Below are 22,281 nucleotides of genomic sequence, written 5' to 3'. Positions count from 1 at the left end.
CTAGTTTCATATTAACAGCTCTTAATCCCCTAGCTAAGTCATTCCCTGATACGATTGGAAGAGAAATGGTTCCTGAAAGGTTAAATGATGTCCCTGAAAGGGATAGTACAGATACTCTCCTTTTAGACTTTTTTCCTCTGTTTGATACGGATTGTATACTAATTAGATCTTCGCTCCTTAAATGTTTTTGGTAGATCGAAAGTCTAAAACTTATACAAACTAACGATATAGATGTAGTAACGATCGTGAAAACAGAGGTTGGGATTTTAACGAGGGTAAGGTTTTATTCCAGACTTATTGTAAATCATATCCTTCAACGGTCAGAAGGCTTTCAAAGTAGAGGGATTGATGTTATACCTTTTCTAGAGAAATCCCAATCCGGAAGATTTGTAAATAAGCTCCCGGTAAACCAGGCTATCTCTGACAGCATAGATCGCCCTGCTGAAATTGAAGACCTAAAAATCTGTATTTCTAAAAATGCACGTCATGTGACATATAAAAGTTCCCTTTCCTTCCCCACCCAAAGAAACGCTGCTGAAGAAAATTTTCAATGGTATTGGTTGCCCGGCGTTCTGTCAAGCAAACCTAATAATAATCCTAAACCATATTCTCGTCTTTAGCAACGATTTGAAAATAACATCGTGGAATGTCGCTGAATTAAACAATAGCCCTGAAAAATTACAATTCCTACACACACTAGAGGCTAATGTGATTTGTCTCCAAGAGACTTAGGGTCAGATGTACAAACACATTTTCCCATAGATACAGAATGGGTAAAACTGTTTGATACATCTGGCCCTTGGTGTGTAGAGAATTTATTCGTAGGAAAGGATTATTTTTCGTTGGAGGGTGGAGCAATCCCCTCTAGGAGAGGAAATGCAAGGGGCGGAGTGGCCTGTTTACTGTCTACCCAGATAAAATGGAATTTTTCCCACTATATAGATTCTAGTAAACTTTTCCAGGCAGTAACGTTGTTTAATTTCGCCAATACTGAAATCTGTAAACCAATCGTTTTGATAAACGCCTATATCCCCCCCAGATGCTTGTTACAATGTAATTTTAAAGAAGGTTTTCTCCTTTATAAAGAAATTATCTGATAAAAAACCTCTTCCCCATATAATTTTGCTAGGGGATTTTAATTGAAAATCTCTAACTTCAGTCTAGAGTTATTTAGAAATAAGCACAAAGAGGAAGCCTTGCAGATTCCTCAAGCCCTTTTTCCAGGAAACATCAAAACAAACAAGAGAGGGAAATTGCTCCTTGAAGAACTGACAGAAGTTGATGGAATCACAGTAAATGGTAGGCTTCCTTCAGATACTCCGGCGAATTTCACCCACAAATCAAATCATAGTGAATTTTAGATTACGTGATGGTGGAAAGCACCTCTTTTTCCCTTTTGAAGGACCTTACGGCCTCCTATACATTATATAGTGATCATAAAGTAATAACTGTTACTGTAAATTTAAATCCGCCCTTGACGGATCGTTGGTCTTTAAACAGCAAACTTGTCAGTTTTGGAGATAAATCAGGGAGATGCTATTGGAATATTAGGGCAATTAGGGGCTTGGAAAGCATTCTAGAGGTTGCAGTAAAAAACTTGGTGAACTGGAAAGGACTTGAAACAATATGTTTCTCGGATTTCATGAATGCGGTGATCTCCATTGCAAAAAAATCGAATCTAAAATGGAAAAACCAAAGTAGTCCCTAGTTCTGTTTGTTTACTTAATACTGAAATAAACAAATTAGTAAGGGAACAGTATTTGAGTTATTCTCCCGAAAGATATCATAGAATAGTTTTACTAAGGAGAAGGAGGTCCAGGGTGAAGGTCAAATTGAAAAAAGAGAGGGAAGACACCTTATGGATTAAATTGCGGGAGGCTGCATCCAAAGGTCGAGTAAGATTATTCTGGTCGCTCATCGGGGAGGGATGTGGAGTAAGATCTAGACCACTTCCAGTACCCATCGAAGAGCAAATTTGGGTTAACTATATTGAGAACCTATATTCAAGAAATGGAACAGTGGTTGGGGCTAGTAGAACAATTGAGGACAGTTCTTTAAATAGCCCCCCTTCTGAAAAGGGCATTGAAATTGCTATTAAGGGCTTGTGTTCCTCTGGGGCTATGGGTCCGGATGAGCTTCCCATTTCGATCCTAAAACAGGATAGTGAACGGTGGAGCAAAATTCTTTTTCCGGTGTTTAACTTTTGTTTTTTAAGTAAAACCGTTCTCCCTTCTTGGAAGGGGAGTATATTAGTACCCCTTTTCAAGAAGGGTGACCGGGATGCTCCACAAAATTATCGACAAATTGCCCTCTTGGACGCTATAGGCAAAGTCTTCGCAAAATGCCTTCTGAAGTTAATTAATGATTGGGTGGTCAAGGGCGTATTATTACCCCTCGAGCATACTGGGTTCAGGCAAAGGCATGGTACCCTAGATAACTTAACGGCATTACAAGTTATATCAGAAAAATACATCAAAGTCCGAGGAGGGAAAGTCTATGCAGCCTTCATAGACTTCTCCACAGCATTTGACAAAGTAGATCGTCCTTTGCTGTGGAGGAAATTATCGGACCTGGGCATGCCAACCACGATCCTGGAGCTGGTTCGGGCTCTTCACTCTGATACCTGGTGTAGAGTTTTATTGGGAGGGGAAAGAGGTCTCTCTCAAGTTATTTCTTCAGTTAATGGACTAAAACAAGGTTGTTTATTGGCCCCTTTATTATTTTCCCTATATATATCTGACCTCCCCCATGCCCTGTCCTTAAGCGATGGTATTGCCCCTGTATTAGGGGACAAGCCGATTGTCTGTCTGTTATATGCAGACGATATATTAATATTGGACCTAACTCCTAGAGGATTAAACAATCGTCTACAGGCACTACATGACTACGCAGAGACCCACCATCTGAAGATAAATGTGTCTAAAAGTAAAGTAATGTGTATGACGGGAATGAAAAAGCTGAAATATGGGAGCTTCACTTGGTCTGTAGGTGGACAGAAGTTGGAAGTTGTAAAATCTTATGTCTTCCTAGGAAAAACAATATCTGGTAATTTAAGTGATAAGGCCCATATAGCAAATAATACCCGGAAAGCATTGGCACAATGTAAAAGTTTAAGCTCTCTTTATAGATCTACTGGCAGAAGACATTTTGCTCTTCTGCTAGAGGTCTTCCGTGCCAAAATCCCAGCTTCCCTACTGTATGGCATTGAATTACTTGAACTGGGCAAATGTTTTTTTTTTTAACGTTACGGAGGGCAAGATCTTGCGGTATTTAACTACGGTTAATACCGCTTGTACCGTGGCCGCTCTTAGGTTGGAATTTGGCCTGCGTAGCAGTTGGGTCCAGGGCCTCGCTGGGCTAGTGCGATGGGTCTTTAATATTGCAAAGGGAGAACCCGGTACTCTAAGATATCTTATTCAAAAAGAACTACTGGGATCCCTAAAAGAGCACTCCCTAATTGTAAAGAATTTCAGAATTGCAGTTGATCTTTTACAATTGGACGAATCAGCACTTTTTACACTATCTGCATATCAGCTGAAGTCCACCTTGAAACTAGCTACATGGAAATTAAGTTTTAGGATGGATAGGGAAGCCCTCATCTTAAAGAAAGGTGTTTCCCCGGCCATTGATTCCTGCCTAATAAGGAAAATACAACCCTATGTTACCTGAAACCTTCCTCATGGTGTACGCCGCTTTTTGTTTCTATTGAGGCAGGATCGTCTTCCTTTGAATAATCTATTGTCTAGATGGTATGGTTCTTCAGCAATGTGTAATCTTTGTAATAATGCTTCCCAGGATATCACTCATGTACTCTTTGTCTGCCCAGCTCTGCTTTTACATCGGCGTAAGTGGTTGAGACCAATTTGTTTAAAATTAAATATTTTGTCGGCCACCACATTCATAGACGCCATTTATAATCCCCCCAATGAAATGTTTTGTTATAAAATCTTCAACTTTTTTAAAAGCTTTTTAGATATATACTAGAGGTTCTCAAAATATTCTTTTTCTGTTGTTTTTATTTTGATTTTAAATGCATGAAAATGTATTTTCCATGTGTTATCCTTTTATGTGGATCTCATTTGAGTTCCAAAATCATAAATAAAAAAAAAATAAAAAAAATAATAAAAAAATAAATACAGGAAACAGTCATCCTCCTTTGTTTCCATGGGGATCAGGAATCTCTTGGTCGCTCTTTCCATAAGTGAATGGAAATTCCCAATGTCCACCGGGGGAGAGTCCACCGGAGCCGGAGCACTTGGAGAAGGAGTTTGTACCAGATAATTATCCCACTCCGACATGCTAGATTGATCATCTACCTCTCCTTCCTCCCTTTCATCGTCAGTAACCTGCAATTGACGAGATGGAAACGGAGAAGGTGGTCTTGGAGACTGAAAAGACGACAACTGCACTCTTGGCCTAGGTGTCGACGGAAGAGATTCCGCCGTTTCCGAAGGAGGGAAACGTCTATAATAATCTTGCAACATATACTGCAGATTATCAAGCAGTTCCAATGGCATTTGACCAGACGGCACCGGTGCAGGAGGTGTCGGCTGTGGTTCCGTATTGGGATCTTCGTCCTGGTCATCATCATCATCATCTTGATATTTGATGAGAAGCTCCGATGGACTCCTTGCAGTCCGAAACCTCTCATCCTCTCCGGAGTCGTTATCCTCATCCTCCTCGGATTGTAAAAGTTGCGCCGGCAATTTTAGAGGCGAAATGGCTCCAAAAGACGATCCTCGGCGCTGAAGAAGCGTAGTCGCTGTTGCCCTTTGATCAGATACGGCAGACGCCGGAGTCGCAGTCCATACCTGCATATCCATGCAGGTAGATAAAGGAGGTGGTGACAATCGCGTCGACGGAACCGACGACGGTGGTAATCCTGACGTAGAAGCCATTTTCGACGACGAGGCTGTTTTCGTCGACAAGATGGTAGCCGTCGACGAGGCAATCTTCGTCGACGACGAGGCAATCTTCATCGACGAGGGCGTCGCCGACGAGGCAATCTTCGTCGACGAGTCCATCTTCGTCGACGCATGAATCTTAGTCGACGAGCCACTCTTTGTCGACGGGGCAACTGTCGACGGTACCACAATCTTCGTCGACGGAGCAGTCGTCGACGAGGAAGTCTTCGTAGACGGAGCAACTTTCTTGCTTCTTACCGTCGATGGAGTAGAGACGAGCGATGACACCTCCTTCGTCGACGAGATGGGTTTAACACTCACCGAGACCAGCGTCGACAGCGACGAAGCTGATGACATTATCATTGCAGGTCTCGGCGACGAGAATGTAATCGTCGACGTTAAAACCGCGTCGACGATATTAACCGTCGACGCCACTGCCGTCGACGGCGCCGTCGACGACGGCAATCTCACCTGAGGTAAATTCCTGTCAGGAAAACTTTTAGCTGGTAGAGTTTTTCCTGATTTCCTCGGGGGCGTAGAGGGCTTGGTTCCTGAAGGTGGAGACGTCTTCTTAGATGAAGACTAAGACTGACCCGAGCCCTTAACAGACTGGGCTCTCCTCAACACCTTCGCTCCAGTAGAAGAAAACTCTTCTTCAGCCACCCTCTTTCTGGAAGAGATAGAGGATCCAGAGGCACTTTCTATCTCTGACAAAGGAGCATCTTTATCCTTGAGCTTCTGTAGCCACAGAAGAAGGCGTCCTTCCCTATCCCTTAGGGTTTTCTGAGGGAAAGTCCGGCAAATCTTACACTGCTTCACCTCATGATCAGGATAGAGGCAATAGATGCATTTTTTGTGAGGGTCTTCAGAAAAAAGCCGAAGCTTCCCGCAGGACTCACAAGGTCTGAAGAGGGATCTCTTTGTAGTTGACATCCTAGAAGTTGAAGAAACAGCAGAAAAAACTTGAAGTACTGAGCAGAGCTCAGGGAGACTCCCTTCACACGACGTGCGGTAGAAAATCTGAGAGCCTGAGCCTCTGAGGAGAACATTCTGGTGGGTGCTGTCGCCTGATTGGCTGCAGTTTGGACTGGATATAATGACTGTGATAGTCATAGCTGTGGAAGTTTTTTCCCTTGTAGCTTAGGCTACTTTACTTCCTGGTTCAGGTTACCAGGGTTTTTTGGTTGTTATATGCATAATTATTGCTTTTCTATGTACCGTGGGACTCCCACTCCGACGACGGGGAATGATTCAGGCATGTGAATCTATGAAAGACACCCCAAATACTGGAGAACCCGTTTACCAGATGCGTTCAATAATTTAGATTCTTTATCTGGAGGAGGGGCGTCACCTGTTTGGGAATTTGCCCGTTTACGGGCATTTGACACTACTAGAGAATCTAGAGGGAGCTGCCCCTTGATACAAGCGGGATCATTTGGGGCTGGTTTATATTTTTTATCAACCCTGGGGTTGAGAATTCTAGCCCTGACAGGGTCTTTAAACACATCAGGGGCATGTTTAATCATACCTTTTAACATAGGTAAAGTATTTGTTGACTTTTGAGATGGTGTAAAAGTCTCTAATAAAAAATCTTCCTCCAAGGGGTCTGAGTGTAATTCTACCCTATGATATTTGGCTGCTCTATTTGAGTTGAGCAAACCCTATGTTGTCGTCTGGAGGGGATGGTTTAGATGGATACGAGTCTGGTGCAGGTATATCTGGGATTATTAGTATAATCCTCCCAAGGGTCAGGTGGTGGGATACTGTGGATGTCATCATCATCATCATCATCCCCTTGTGGGTCTGCATCTCCATCCCCACCCCCAAAGTCATCTTCATCATCTTGTGGTGTAGGTGAAGAAGGAAGCAGTGGAGAGTGTGCTAGAGAAAGTGGTATAGTTGGAAGATTTGGAGGGGGAAAGGAGGGTCTGAAAGGTGAAGTTGCAATGTCTTTCTTCTTTAAGGGTATCGCGGGTGCCTCTGAGGTGTCCAATTTCCTTTTTAGGTCTCGCCTGACCCAGCGCATGCTCTGGTCTCACGAGACATTTAGTAGGTGGGTTTTGAAAGTGCTACCCACATTTTTGTGCTGGCTACAAGCTTGAGTGCACGATGGCATGCAGCTGTTCCCGCATTCCCCCCTCCCTTCTCGCCCAGCCATCTGCCTTTCCTGCGCCAGCCTTCAGCACCATCTCCGCCCCTCCCCCCACTGCTGCGCGCGCATCCCCAGCGTGCTTTAGTGCATCATTGCGATCACTTTCGCTTTCAGAGTGATCGCGATGACTTTCGCTTTTACAGCCGCGCGGCGTTACTTTTACGGCCGCGTGGCCAATGCTTGTTATTTAAATCTTTTTACGGGTGGCATTTGTCCCCTCGTTTCAGCACTTCCGTTCGCATGACAGCCCATGCCAACGCTGAACATAAACCGGAAGTCGCATATGACCGGGGCGGACTCGTAGTGTGTAGGGTAACCTAGGATTCGTTTATTGTCAGGACCTCGGCAAATTCGGGTTGGCTGAACAGAATTCAGAAGTGCTCATTGGCTGGGGAGTCCGCATGTGCCTGTGCTCAACACTAAACGCTGTCCAGTCCAAGCCTACTCTGCTGTTCCTTAATGGCGCTTCCTGGGGAGATCCTGACCGCGTGTAGCTTAGGCACCAGTGTGTATCATCATAAAATAGCGTCTTGTTGTCTTCTAAACACAAAGGGTAGTATACAGGCCATAGGTTTGTATTTTATGCAGACAGCTTATTGAGCTACTGCTTTTGCTGTAGAGAGCCTTGTGTAACCTGCAATTGTAATTTAGCTCATTACCATCTCCTTAATTAATAATGTTCACTATTGGGCTCTGTATGTCTTATTGGTGCATCCGCGCCGAGGACACTCATGCACTCAAGAGCAGCGGAGCCTCCCGTACCTCAGCCGGCCCATTAGCATCCAGATGGGCCACCCCGATCTTCCAGTCCAACAGTCAATCGCCACCCTGTCCCTTATTTCCCTTAACACTTCTCTCCAAAAGCTTATTACTTTGGGACATTGCCAGAATATGTGTAAGAAGTCTAGCCTTTCCCACACCATCTCCAGTGTTCCTCTGATCTTAAACTGTCAAGCCTTTTCAATTTGACTGGTGTATAATACCACCTGTACATGATTTTTAAGTTTACATCCATGCGCGGAACCAATGAGTAGGAGAGAAATCTCCCGTTAGGCTTCATTTGCGATTCCTTCATCGTGATTTCTCTCCCATTTCTTCCTAGGTGTTTCTATAAGAGCATTGATTGATAGTAACATACAATAACCTATGCATTTATAAGAGCAAACCCTTAGTGCCCATGAGGCGCCTTACTCCTTGAACTGTCAGAGTAGTATATTTCTCCAGTTGAAGGTATTTATCTAGAGCGATCTGGTTTATCTTTAAACACACACAACCACACACACACTCAACCACACACACACTCAAACACACACACACAGCACATACACACACAACCACACAACCTCACACACACACAACTCCACACAACCACAAACACACAACCACACACACACACAACCACCCGCACACAACCACACACACACAACCACACACACACAACCACACACACACAACCACACACACAAAGGGACAACTTCGGCTCGATCAGGACAGCAGAACCACCGGAAAAGGAACCCTTTGGCATGACCTGGGCAGCAAAAAGTTGTCACTTGAGACATTGTGATCCTATGAACAATAGTGTCATCAATGATCTAATCCAAACTGTAAACTGTGACAAATAACATCCCTTTATATTGCAGTACCACAAAAACAGCAACAAGCATTGGCATAGCAAATAGGTCTCGCCTTTGGGACCTTATAAGTGTTTTGCCATGCAACAGTTGTTGTTGCACCAAGGATATTGTGCTGCATAACTAAATACTTACAAGGTCCCAAAAGCGAGACCTATTGGCTATGCCAATGCTTGTTTTAGGTGGTATTGTGACCGGTAAAAGGGTCAATGCGTAGAGTTTTTTGTTTCTGATCCGAGGGATCTGGATGAAACAGTTCGTTTGAGCTATTGTCTTTTTCGGGCACTGCCGACTTTGGTTCCGAGTGGTGCTTTGGTTTAGGCTCTGTAGCTTTAGGAGGGGTCTTGGTCTCCTTATGCTTTGATTGTGTTTTCGAGTCCGAAATCTTTTTCGGTTCCGAGGATTTGTGGGCTTCTTTCGATTCCGAGGGCTTGTCCTCGTTGTGTTTCGGTGCCGAAGCGCTCTGCGTCGAAGCCGTCTTCGGGGTCGATAAAACAGGGCATGGCGCGGTCTCTGGTTTAGACTTTTGTTAGGGTGTCAGAGATGTTTTTTTGGTACCGCTATGTGGCTGGCTCGATCCCGAGCCGCCTAAAGGTTTGTCTCTGGGCTTCGGAGCTGGTCCCAACGGAGGGCATCTGAAGTATTATCGTGGTGTCGACCTGTGTCCGAAGGTGAAGGTGTCACCGGAGCCTTACTTTTTGTTTTAGATAGGGCAGGGGTCTGGATCTGGGTACTCACGATCCGTTGACCTGGAGTAACTGTCTGATCCTCTGCATGTGACTCGTCGGCCTCGGAGACGCTGATGTCTTCATCCTCCGGTTCTCCTTCTTCCGGAACATCAGGGCCAGCATCGAAGATGTCGTCCGGTGCCGAGGTAGTTGATGGAGACATTACGTGACGTCGAGCCCGGCGATCACGTATGGTTTTCTTCGATCTGACGGAAGCACAGGCCTCACAGTCTTTTTCCTCATGTTCTGGAGAGAGGCAAAGGTTACAGACCTCGTGGAGATCAGTGTGTGGGAATTTAGCACCACACAGGGAACATTTTTTAAATAGAGTTCTTTCTATTGACTGGAGGGCCTGATGGCGCAGATAGGCCCAACGGCCCACGTCCGGAATGGAAGGTCTTGATGAAGTTTTGGATGAGCGTCGAAAAGGAACGCAACTGAAACAATACCGTCGAACGGTGAGGGATTGCGCATTGAAGGGGGATAGAGTACGGTATCGACCGGGAGCGCAGCAATTTACATCCGAACCCGATGGCAGAAAAAAACAATCCGAGGATGGAGTCGATGCCCATGGGCAGTATCGTCCTAAGGAGGAGTCACCTATCTCGTGACTACAAAGAACTTCTTCCAATACAACAACAAACTGCAAACATCCGAGCCCAACACCAGATGGCGATCTATGCACAAGTATATATTCTGCAGCTCATATGCCTCGAACCGTAAGTTTCTTTTTATGACTTACTAACCAGGAGCGCAGAGCTATGAAGAACACTGCCTACTGGTGTGGAAAACTAGGGTCCTGAAAGGGGAAAAACCTTGTTGCTAGAAATCCGTTCGCAGAGCGTGGAGGATGAATGGGTCGGTAAGGAAACAGCGGCTAGAGAGATTCTCTATCAGATAAGCCGTTACTGAAGATAAGTAACTTAATCATCCTATAGAGATTTCAAGAAGAGGATTCCTTACCTTAGAATATATACCCAAGCAATACCTCCCCAGAGGTGGGTCTGCAAAGCTGTTTCACTCTAAAAAGTACTGCAGAACCTAATGAGCCGGATGCCCATCCCAGCAGACCAGACTGTCTAGGCAGTAGTACTTGGTGAACTTGTGCAGTGAAGCTCACGTTGCTGCCTGGCAGACGTCCAGGACTGGAACCCTGCATGCTAACGCAGTGGTTGCAGCCTTGGCTCTGATGGAATGGGCATGCAAGCCCGGGGGTTTCTTCTTGGCCAATAAGTAGCAGATTTGAATGCAGAGCACAATCCATTGGCAGATGGTCTGTTTACGGACAGCCTTACCTTTCTTCATTCCAACATACCGCACGAACAGTTGGTTGTCCACCCAGAACTCTCTTGGGCAGCCAACACAGACCAACACGTTTTTTTGGGTTCCAGTCAGTAGAGTCGCTCCGCTTACTTAGAGGGGTGTGACGGAGCGTAAAAGGTAGGCAGGGTGATGGACTGACCTACATGAAAGGGAGTGACAACTTTCATCACAAAGGAAGCTCTAGTGCGAAGATTCATATTGTCTGGGTAGCTGTTAAGGTATGGAGACTTAGATGACAAAGCCTGACGCTCACTGACCCTTCGGGCAGATGTTATCGCCATTAGGAAGGCCAACTTGATGGTAAGGAGCCTGAGAGGACAGTTGAGCAGTGGCTCAATGGAAGTGCACATCAGAAAGGTGAATTCTAGATTGAGGGTCCCACTGAGGCAGGATGAAGGGTGAAGGTGGAAACGTTTTGCAGACATTTCAAAAACCTATTTACAACAGGGGATTTAAAACAGGAAAGGCTAATCTGGCAACTGCAGAAAAGCTGAGAAGGCAGAAAGATAGCCCCTTAATGTGACCAAAGCAGAGCCCTTATGGGCAAGAGAAAGGATAAATAGAAAGACATGAGAGAGGGAGCAGAAAGAGGGTCAACCTGTTTCTCTACACATCATGGCACAAATGTGCCCAAACAGCAGGTGTATTCTGTCCTGGTAGAGGGATGCCTTGCTGCCAAGCTAACATTGCAGACTTTGGGCCGAAGGTCAAAAGCTGTCCACTGTTGCAGCTCAATTTTCAAGCATGAGGGCGAAGCATTTACAGGTTCAGCTGCTGAGACAGAAGCTCCTTTAGGAGGGGCACCTTGATCGGAGGATCGTTGGTCATGCTCAAAAGCTCAGGATACCAAACTCTCCAAGCCCAGTCCAGAGCCCCAAAAATAACTTGGGTCCGGTCGTTCCTGATCTTTCTGTGAACTCTGGGCAGTAGTGGTATGGGCTGAAAGGAGTACAGGAGGCCCGAGCTTCACTTGAGAAGAAAAGAATCTCCAAGCAAGAGAGACTTTGAAAACTCCTGTGGGCAAAACTGCTGACACTGCGCATTCTCGGCGGTGGCGAACAGATCTAACCAAGGCTCTCCCCACTGCTGAAAAAGACTTTGCACCACTTCAGGATGGAGACGCCACTCGTGATCCACTAGACATCTTCAGCTGAGTTTGCAGCTCTGGCCATCAGAGAACCCACCAGGAGTTGAACCACCAGGGATTTGCCCTGACGTTCCAGCCATGCCCAGTGTCGCGGGGCCTCTTGACAAAGGGTCCATGACCCCACCCCACCTCACCTCACCCCGTTTGCTGCAGTACCACATGGCTGTGGTGTTATCCATGGACACCTACACTAGCCTTCTCTTAATGGAGGGTAGAAATGCCCTTAAAGACAGCCGGATCGCCAAGACCTCCAATAGGTTGATGTGGAGTCCAGATTCCACAGGAGACCACAGGCTCAAAAAGTTTACAATATTTATTGAAACTAGCGTAGTCCATTATGAAGCAGTTGTGCTGCGATTAGAAAAGCATACATCTAAGCAAAGTAATTAACATCACTACCAAACTGTACACAATGAACAGCACTTTTTTTGCACGGGAAAATTAAAAAAGTTTAAAACTCCGGTTCTACCGATTTGATTTAATCTGTTTTGATGTCATTATAGTCATTAAAATGTACTCTACTCTTCTAAATTGGTTTGGATTTATTGTTGTGTCTTCATTTTATTACCATTTGTGTGCTGCAAAAATACTTTACACTTTTCTTACAAAGCAAGCCTGACTGCTTTTGTGCCAAGCTACCAGAGGTGGGGGAGAGAAAAGAGAGAGAGAGAAAAGAGAGAGAAAGAGAGAGAGAGAAAAGAGAGAAAGAGAGGGAGAGAAAAGAGAGAAAGAGAGGGAGAGAAAAGAGAGAGAGAGAGAGAGAGAGAGAGAGAGAGAGAGAGAGAGAAAAGAGAGAGAGAGAGAGAAAAAAGAGAGAGAGAGAAGAGAGACAGAAGAGAGAGAGAAGAGCGAGAGAGGAGAGAGAGAGAGAGAAGAGAGAGGGAAAGAGAGACAGACAGAGAGAGAGAGAGAGAGAGAGAGAGAGAGAGAGAGAGAGAGAGAGAGAGAGAGAGAGAGAGAGAGAGAGAGAGAGAGAGAGAGAGAGAGAGAGAGAGAGAGAGAGAGAGAGAGATATTGCACTCTACATATGAATATCCGCCATCAGCACTTTATAGGGCAAATTAACACACTATAATGTAGTGATTTTGGTGCTGCAATTGACAAATGACCATATTAAAGAATGCTTATTTGTGCATGAATGAAGAGCCACGGTTCTGCCTTCAATTCATGCACCTGCGGTACTCACATAACCGAGATGTAGGTCTCAGTGTGGCATTAGGAAACCTTCATAGCCAGACTCTTCATCGTTGCATCTCAAAAACCCCAATCTCGTCAGGGAATCATTCACACCTGGTGTACGTTCTTTCTATCAGATTAAGGTGGCTGAAGCGCACCTATACCTATTGTGCATGCTAATGTGGATAGGCCCAGTGAAGTGTTCAATAGCTTGACTGAAAAGGACACACAACCTTCTGCTTATGCCCTATCAATTTATGACTTCTGGTTGTTTTCAAACATAAACACAAACAAATATGCAATACAAGTTTATGAATATTTTCCCCTTAATTAAATAAGCAGATATATGGCGGTCCATCAATACCAAAAATGACACTAGTTTTAGTGCATAAATTATCAACTACCAAACGCGTAGGTTAAAGCCAATCTTCACCCTACAAAGCACTTAAAAGCCCATTTGGAGACTCTCACCTTCAACAAGTTAATCCCCAGTCCCATGGACTTTCCAGGGTGCCCTACACTTTAAGCTCTCTTGTGCATGTTTCACAAGACATTAGCAGGCCGGATTCAAAAAATGTCTGGTTCCAGCTTCAAATGTCATCTTTCCACAGGACCTTGCAAGCTGAGAGCAAAAATCGGGCTCCCACGGTTCTTGCAGGACAACGTATGCAGATTCCTCAGCCACAATGCAACTACAGCTGGAGTGTGCACTCAAAACTATGGCTTTGAGACATAGCTCTGTGATAACTCCTCTGCAGTTACTACAGTTCATCAATGACAGATGGCACTCGCAGCCCACAGTGCAGATTTATGCAGACTCCTACCTAGGTGAACATAGGGCTTGGAGGTTTCCGAAGGCTTCCCAAGAGTGTACTAACCGGAGTAGCTGCTTCACTGTTACCCATAGCATTTGTTCTTTCATAAAATGGAATGAGAGGTTGGAAGAGTGCTACAGTGCCCCATCTCTCAACGGTGTGTCCCATAATTCCCACTGTGGGTAATCACGAGCTGCTAAGGGGCATCCTTCGCCACAGTCCCCCACACAGGCAGTTCTTGATCCAGCGTTGCTCCCACTGCTTCACAGCTGTAATCTTATTGGGAGACTTGAGCATTGTTACACAGCCGCACCTGCAAGAAGGACAAACAAAAGTCTCAGAACGATGATATCCGCAAACCAGTAAACACAAGCAAAGACCAACCCAGTCTGAGCACCATTTAAATTCTTGGGTCTGAAAGGACAGGTCTACAAAGAAAATTCTCCAGCCAGCATTCACATTCCCCAGTGTAGGACCAATCCATAAAGAAACCACAATCGTTTCTGACCATCTGAAGATCCTTTTCAGACGAATCCCAGAAAAGACTCCACGCCACCAGCCCAGGCAATGTCTGATCTATCACTGGGCATCTTGAGGTACCGAACCATAAAGGGTACAGCTTTACATTTAAAAAATCCCCAAATCCAAAAATATTTGAACCCTATCCTAGCCAAAATCAGATGCATTCACATCTTCAGTGAGTGTAGAGAGAATAATGGCAAGCACAAACCAGCCACCCCAAATATGTTTAAAAGAACCACAACCAACTTCTGCTGTGTCTGACACTCATCAAAAGATCTCTCGCAACTACAACTTACAGAAGACCCAGCTGCACAAGCTAAGTCCCACATCAATAATTGACGTCAATTAAAGCCCTCTAACCCCATCAATGACACTGCTATTAAACCATTCTCCAATACTTTTCAGATACCTAAAGAGTAGATTCTACAATCATGTTACAGAAACATCTGTTTTGCAGAGCTTACAAACTAAACCTTATGAAGTGCTATGTAAACAAAATACATAAGTGCTCTGAGACCTACCCCATACTGATCATTTGTATGACTGAAGTAACATTTCCTAAGCTGTTCTCATTCAGGGACCTCTCAGCATCTGAAGACCAATGTCCCACTAATCAAGTAAGCTAGAGTAGAGCTCCATGCAGCGCTGGAATGCCAGCTTTGTATTCATTACCAGAAATTTCAAACCCAAATCATCATCACATAAGGTTTCTTCAAAGGGCATAACAAAGACTCTGGGCCATATGTAGGTAAATTACATTTACCGATTCTTAAATACCGAATTTTACCGATTCGGTATTCATGAATCAGTAAATGTAATGTAGGTAAAAAAAATACCGAATCGGTAAGTGTCGGTATTTTAGAATCGGTATTTACCGATTCGGTAATGGCAACTGGCTTCCCATTCATTCCTATGGGCCTGGAGGCCCATAGGAATGAATGGGAAGCCAGTTTCCATTACCGAATCGGTAAATACCGAATCGGTAATGGGGGAGGCATCATCATGGGTGGCAGGGTGTCACATTGACACCCTGTTGCACCCCTGATTCGTCCATGTGTGCACATGTGGCGCACATACATGCCCTAAGGGCATGTATGTCTGCCACATTGCACACTTAAAAGTGCACAAAAATGCTTTTTTACACCTATTCGTCATTTACCACCAACTTTTAGTTGGTGGTAAATAACGAATCCCCACACACACGACACACTCCCCCTACATCTCATTTCAGGATTCGGTATTTACCGAATCGGTAAAATTACCGATTCGGTAATTTTACCGATTCGGTAAATTACCGAATCCTGAAATGATCCCCCTACATAGCAAAAGCCTAAATACCGGTCGGTAACGGTATATTTACCGAAAATCGGCCGTTACCGACCGGTATTAGGCTTTCTACATATGGCCCCAAGTGTTTTAATTACAGAGGAAAAATAATAAGAACAAAAGATTGCGTTCAGAGTTGGAAAAATGTCTGTCAAATGGCCATGAACCTCACGCCTCTGCTACAGACTCCCTAATATTTTTGGGGATGATGTCTGCCAGCTTTGCAGCCCATGTAAAAATCGCAATTCGAGAAACTTACAATATATGAAAATAAGTAACTTACCTGTAACCGTAGTTCTCCAGTATTGGAGTATCTGATTTAATAGATTCACATGCTTAAATCATTCCCAGTCGTTGAGATGGGAGTCCCTGGCAATACAATGTTCAAGATAGTGCATAAAGGCCCCTGGCCCTTCAATTTTGCAACCTATCGTGGTCTATTTAAAAAAGAGACCAAACTTATACTTCAGCGAATCAGGATGTCCTGCTCTCTAGAACATTCCTGAGAGAGTTCCATTCCCAGAGATTTTCCAAAGCACGAGTGCCGTAGAATCACCTCAAGAAGGGAAATGTGAGCCTCTCAGGGGAGGAGGGTGGGTCGCATGCCAATCTATGAAAGATTCCAATATCAGAGAACTACAGTTATAGGTAAGTAACTTCCTTTCTTACTCCAGTATTGGAACTTTTATAGAATTACATGCTTGAATCAGAGTAGAAATCAGTAGTGAGGCACACTGAACTGTGAGTTGACAGGGATACAACTGTATAGAGCTATCCATTTGCCACAGAATAAACAAAGGCATAGCTATGAACATATGTTATATCTGTTCAACATCTGATTTTTTTTTAGTATACTGTAAAGAGAGAAAACACATTATGTTATAGGCAATGTGCAGAACTAGTAAGAAGTTGGTGGGAAGCAAAAGGTAGCTCACCTTTACCGGAAAAGATGTCTTACAACTGTTTGTCCTATGCTACAAGCTCTTGAGGAGTGGAATCCAGGCAGTAGTGTTGTGTAAAGGGTATGTGTATTCTTACAGGTAGCTGCTCAGCAAATGTCCTGTAAGGGTACACCCGCAAACAGAGCAGCAGAGGTTGAAATAGTTTTTGTAGCGTGAGCATGCATAAAAATCTGCGACGGTTTTCTTGTTGCTTGGTGACAGAAGTGAAATGTAGCAGATATCCATCTAGCAATGCTTTGGTTGAAAGGGGTTGCCCCTTTTGTGGTGCGCTGTAAGCCAGGAACAACTGGTTAGACTCATGAAAGTTCTTGGTCCTGTCTACATAGGGATTCACATTAGCAGTTGGGAGTGATGGTTCTCCTTTCTGGTTGATGATAATGTGGGGTGTTTGTAGCTTTGCCACTACTGATCCCGGTGTGATATTGACTATTTGCCCACGTGCTATCTTGAATGGCGTTGATAGTTCTAGTCATTACTGCATTAAAGTGTTGAACACTAGATATGACACATACTAATTACGCAGGCGTTTTCATATTTACTTCTTTTGCCATTCTAAGATGGCGCCCGCTCTTGCCAACACAAAATTAAGCTCCGAGTGCCGGTCATGTGATCGGAGATACCGCGAGATGAGAACGCGGTACTTTTTAATAGTTGAACTCCGGCCGGCGGAGTTGCTGCTGGGTTGAGTTACCGCCCAAAGTTCTTGGAAAGCGCTAAGAGTATGTGTGACGAGAGCGCTGGGGACACTTGGCCCGCGAGCAAGTATGGACATTTTTGACGGGATAACAGGCAGAGCCTTTCCTTTCCACACTCAGTTACGATGTAGTGACCAAGTCGAAGTGTTGTTTTTGAGATTTAAGAAATGCGAAATAACCACATGAGAAACTATGAACAATGTTAATATCACGCTCTCTATTTTAGAAGGAGCACTGGAAGATTGTGTGGATAGTTGAGCAGTACTAGTCGGAGGAGTAGTGTGGCATTTAACTGATGAAATTTGTGAAGATCTGCACTCTTGTTGAGAGTGTGGACGTTGTCAACCTCTTGTGATGTTTTACAGTTTTAAGCACTTGGTGTGACATCACGTGGGAATTGACTAGGGCTTTTGAATATGAATTTTCAAGCTGGAGTAGGTGATAGAATGGTTACTTCAGGTAGTTGACTACGTGATATGAGATTCAGTGTATTCTTGATCATGTTAGATGTAAGGTATAGTAGCTAATGTAATGTATGATCATTTTCCACAGATGCAAACACATAGCAACGAAAGTGCTATTAAAAGGGACGAAAAAAATTGTACTTGATACATATCCCCTTGACTTGGTGGGAGCTGGTATGTGGGCCTATAGCTCCTACTAGGTAAATATCAAATGATGAAATAATAGGACTAGTGGTTAGTTTTAATCCACGTGTCAGAGTCTCAAGATTTTAACCTGTACTGAAGAGAGCCTGTAGTTGGATATATTCCTTCTAAGCCAGTTTTCCTTTTTCTTTGTGTGTCTGTCAGTCCTTTTTTGATGTTGTTTGTCCAGGGAGGTGATTGTTGACCTCGTTTGCCCTGACGAATTTGACACAAATGATATGGCAATGAAACATGTTGGCCGTCACTAAAGAGGTCTACAACATGCTGTGTTTTTAACTTGGTACAGACTCACAGTTCGGAATAAGGAGAATAGTGTCTGTGAGTTTAGTCCATTTTAAATTGAGACTTCTTACGTCTCATTTCTTTCACGGGGGACAAAAGTTTTTCACTTTCCTCTCTACTGGACACATCACTCTTTCTGTGAGAAAGTTATCAATGATGATACAAACGTGGGCAAACTAGTGAGAACCTACCAGTAGCTCCTCTGGTGGTGCGCACGTGAGATACTTTCTCCTTTCTTACACAATGTTTTGCACATATACATTTGAAATTGGGGGTATGTGTCAATTAATTGTTTAGAGCACTGACTGACCACTTTTTCTTATCCTCTCTATTCTCTTTATTTTAATAGATTAGGAGGCACGCAGGATTGGGTTATATTAAGCTATTAAATAGTTGACTGAGGTTTTTGATAAAATTGTCTTTCCTCTTCCCATTCCTGTATGTATACAAATAAATTGAGATAAGTGCCCATGTGTGCCAGATCTTTGTTGTTAAAATAGGTGTTGAGTGGAGGGTGTTCTGGCACATTTTTACCTTATTGGAAATCCTGTCTATATAGAACCTGATGCATCTCTTGATGTCCAAAGAATGAAGAGCCCTTTCAGCTGGCGTTGAAGGGTTTGAAGGGTTTGGAAAGAAGGTCGTCTAAATCAGTGGTTCATTGAGTTTAAAGTCTGAGCGGACTTTAGGGATGAACTTTGGATTTGTACGCAGAATTAAGATGTCTTCTCTAAATTGTAGGGAGGGTTCCTGAATAGTGCGGGCTTGTATCTCACTGGCCGGTCTGGCAGACGTCAGAGCCACAAGGAGAGCAACCTTCCAGGACAGGTACTTTAAACTCGCTCTGTGAATGGGCTCAAATGGGTGCTTCATGAGCTGCGACAGCACTGTGCTCAGATGCCAAGATCGTCAGGAGATCTGACTGGCGGAATGACCTAAATAACCCTTTCAGGAACTGTTTGATTATCCTAGAGGACCATAATGAGGGTTTTTCTGGATGATCATCTAAATCGAGAAATGGCCGCAAAATGAACCCTGATGGATAAATAAGCTAAACCTGAACGTGAAAAACGCAATATGTATGGCGGTATCTGTTCAGATGAGGAGGACAGGGGACGAATCCACTCAAGTTAAATGTATCTATGTGTCTTGTAAAGCGCACTGCTGCCCTGAGGCGTCGTGGCGCTGTAGACCGCTGGGGAACCCGTCCTGGCTATCCCTGTGAGATGGTCCCTCCTGGGTATCTCCAAGGTGAAACCAGGCATCCCCGGCGAATGTGGGGGGCCGTTGTGGAGATGAGGCAAGCTAATGCCCAGAGTTGCCGAGTGTGTTCCTGGTTAGAGTAGGTACCGAGGCGAGAATTATCGAGTCCGTTTTGACCCTGGTCCACAACCCTGCCGCGTCGGGAATTGAACCCTGGTCCCTGGCCGATTCTCTGCTTGCGGATCTGCCGCCTCTAACCAGTGAGCCACACCTCTCCACCATAAACAAAACCTCTTCCACATGTGAGAATACGTCTTGTTAGTACTGTCTGCTCTGGCTTTGGAAAGTATCTCCCTGCAACTCAAGAGGGATGTTTAGATGGGCAGATTAATTGTGCTCAGGAGCCAGGCTGTACGTGGAAAGACTCTAGATTAGGATGCAGAACTTGGCCCTCGCTCATCGTCAGGAGATAAGGTGTGACCTTCAAACAGATGTGAAGTTTCTCCGACAGTAGGAGTTCTGTAAACCAAAGTTGACGAGGCCACATTGGGGCTATCAATATCATTCTGCAAGGTTCAATCTTAATTTTCGGGAGAACCTTTGGAATCAGAGGAATGGGCGAAAAGTCATAAGCAAAGCTTCCGAACCATGCCATTGAAAATACATTACCACGTGATCACAGAGGGTGATGCCAGCTTGCAAAGAACAGGTATTTGGTGTTTTGTGGGCTCGCCAAGAGGTCAAGATTAGTTTTCCCCACCGTCAGAATATGTGGTTGACTGTTTCCTGGTCCAGTTCCCACTCATGGCAGATGACCTCCGCCTGCTGAGAGTGTCTGCTATCTCGTGTTGCTTTCCTGGGACATGCTCTGCCCGTAGTTGCACTCCACTTGGGATGGCCCAATTCCAGATGTCTTGAGTGTGTCTCTCTCTCTCTCTCTCTGATGATCTTGTACCTCCTTGCTTGTTTATGTAGTGCATCAATGTTGTATTGTCCGTTCATATGAGAACGTCTAAGTTCTGTATTCTGTGACGGAAAGCCTGCAAGGCCAGATGTATTGCCTTGAGTTCAAGCAGATGGATGTGAAAACGCTGATGAGGCTTCTGCCACTTGCCGCTGGCCTGTAGGTCTTGAAGGTATGCTCCCCACTCCTCCAAGAAGCATCGGTGGTAATCACCAACGGAGAGGGTTGAGCCAGGAACGAAAGGCCGACTGAGAGGTGTGTCTGTAGTGTTCTACCAAGCTAGGTCTTTGGTCATGGCTGGAGTGACTATGATGATATTGTCAAACAAACCTGTCGCCTGTACCCATTGGAGGTCTAGTTCTTCCTGTAGGGGTCGCATCCTTAGCCTGCAGAAATAACTAAAGGAATGCATGAGGACATCATCACCAATACTGATTTGTAGAGGCGTACTGATACTTTTTTCTCTGAATAGATGTTGCCGCTTGTAGGAAAATGGGGTTCTGTTGCAGTACCCCACCCACTTTTTGACAGGTAACTGATGCAACGTGGATGTGTGTGTACTGGGTCCCTGCTAACCAGGTCCAAGTGTCTGTGTTCTTTTCCTTAAACTGTACCATTGGATCCCCAATTGGAGCACCTCAGGCACACATATAAGTCCCTTAAAAAAAGGTACCAGTGGAAACATGGGCATTGTGACTAGAAAGGGTCTATAAGGGCTGCAGCATGTACTATGCCACAGTAAGAGACCCCTCATCTAACACATACACACTGCCACTGAGTGTGTGTTTAAGTGCTGCGAAAACTGAAGAGTTGACATGGCACACATCCCTGTGCCTACAAACCATTGATGCATGGGTAAGTCACCCGTCTAGTCTGCCTCGCAGCCCTAAGGCAGGGTGCACTATACCACAGGTGTGGGCATAGCTGCATGAGCAATATGCCTCTACAGTGTCCAAGTCCATTTTTAGACATTGTAAGAGCAGTGAAGCCATGACGAGTACATGGGCTGGGAGTTTCTCATTACAAACTCCACAGCTCCATGATGGCTTCACTGAATGCTAGGAAGTTTGGTATCAAACTTCTCAGCATAATAAACCCACACTGTGTTGGATTTATTGTGAAAGGCACTCAGAAGGCATCTTTGAGATGCCCCCTGAAAAACAACCAACTCTCTGGTGTCCAGCTGACTGGTCGGCAGCAGCCTGCCACACACAGACCTGTTTCAGCCCCCTTGAGGTGGAAGCCATTGTGCTCTCGTGGGTCAGAAACAAAGCCGGCTCTGGATGGAGGTGCTTCACACCTACCTCCAAGCAATAACAGCATTGAGGGAGGTGAGCTTCAAATTCTTCCTGCCCTCTGTCATGCTAGCCAGGGCCTCTCCAGCTAGTAGAGATACCCGCCCCCCTGACCAAGCCCCACTTTTGGCAGCAAGGTCAGTGGTAAAACTAGTAGCCAGAAGAGGTGTGTCCCCTCCCAGCCAGGACCACTCCTAAGGTGTCCAGAGCTGAAGTGATGACCTCTTTTGAAAATCCTCCATTTTTGGGGGGGAAAGGGGGGGGGGGAGGACTTTATCCAATAGGGTTAGGCATGTGTTCACCCCCAAAGGGAGTAAACACATAGGAGGGTGTAGTCACCCTAAAGGTAAGCAGACCACTGGCTACTACCTGTAACTTCCGGTAACTCCCCTAAAGTTTTGCACTTTAGGGGCATCCCTGAACCAAGGAATTCAGATTCCTGCAACCTCCGAAGGACGATAACGAAGACGCCGCGCAGCAAAGCACGA

General features: G+C 44.9%; 1 protein-coding gene across 2 annotated transcripts in view; it reads right to left on the bottom strand.

Moving 5' to 3' along the window:
- Positions 1-12,416: 12,416 nt before the first annotated feature.
- The window catches only part of MED16 (mediator complex subunit 16), a 170,407-nt gene continuing 160,542 nt past the window's right edge, over positions 12,417-22,281 (bottom strand). The window contains exon 15 of one of the 2 annotated variants that reach the window (XM_085636892.1): positions 12,417-14,189. In XM_085636892.1, the coding sequence (XP_085493018.1) occupies positions 14,063-14,189 (127 nt within the window). In that variant the 3' untranslated portion in view covers positions 12,417-14,062. The remainder of the gene's footprint in view (positions 14,190-22,281) is intronic. The other variant, XM_085636893.1, reaches the window with a different exon arrangement.

The sequence above is a fragment of the Triturus cristatus genome, chromosome 12 (genome assembly GCF_964204655.1).
Source record: "Triturus cristatus chromosome 12, aTriCri1.1, whole genome shotgun sequence".
In the NCBI taxonomy this organism is placed as follows: domain Eukaryota; kingdom Metazoa; phylum Chordata; class Amphibia; order Caudata; family Salamandridae; genus Triturus; species Triturus cristatus.
Note: the sequence above shows the minus strand (reverse complement) of the source record. Positions and strands in the feature narration are given on the sequence as shown.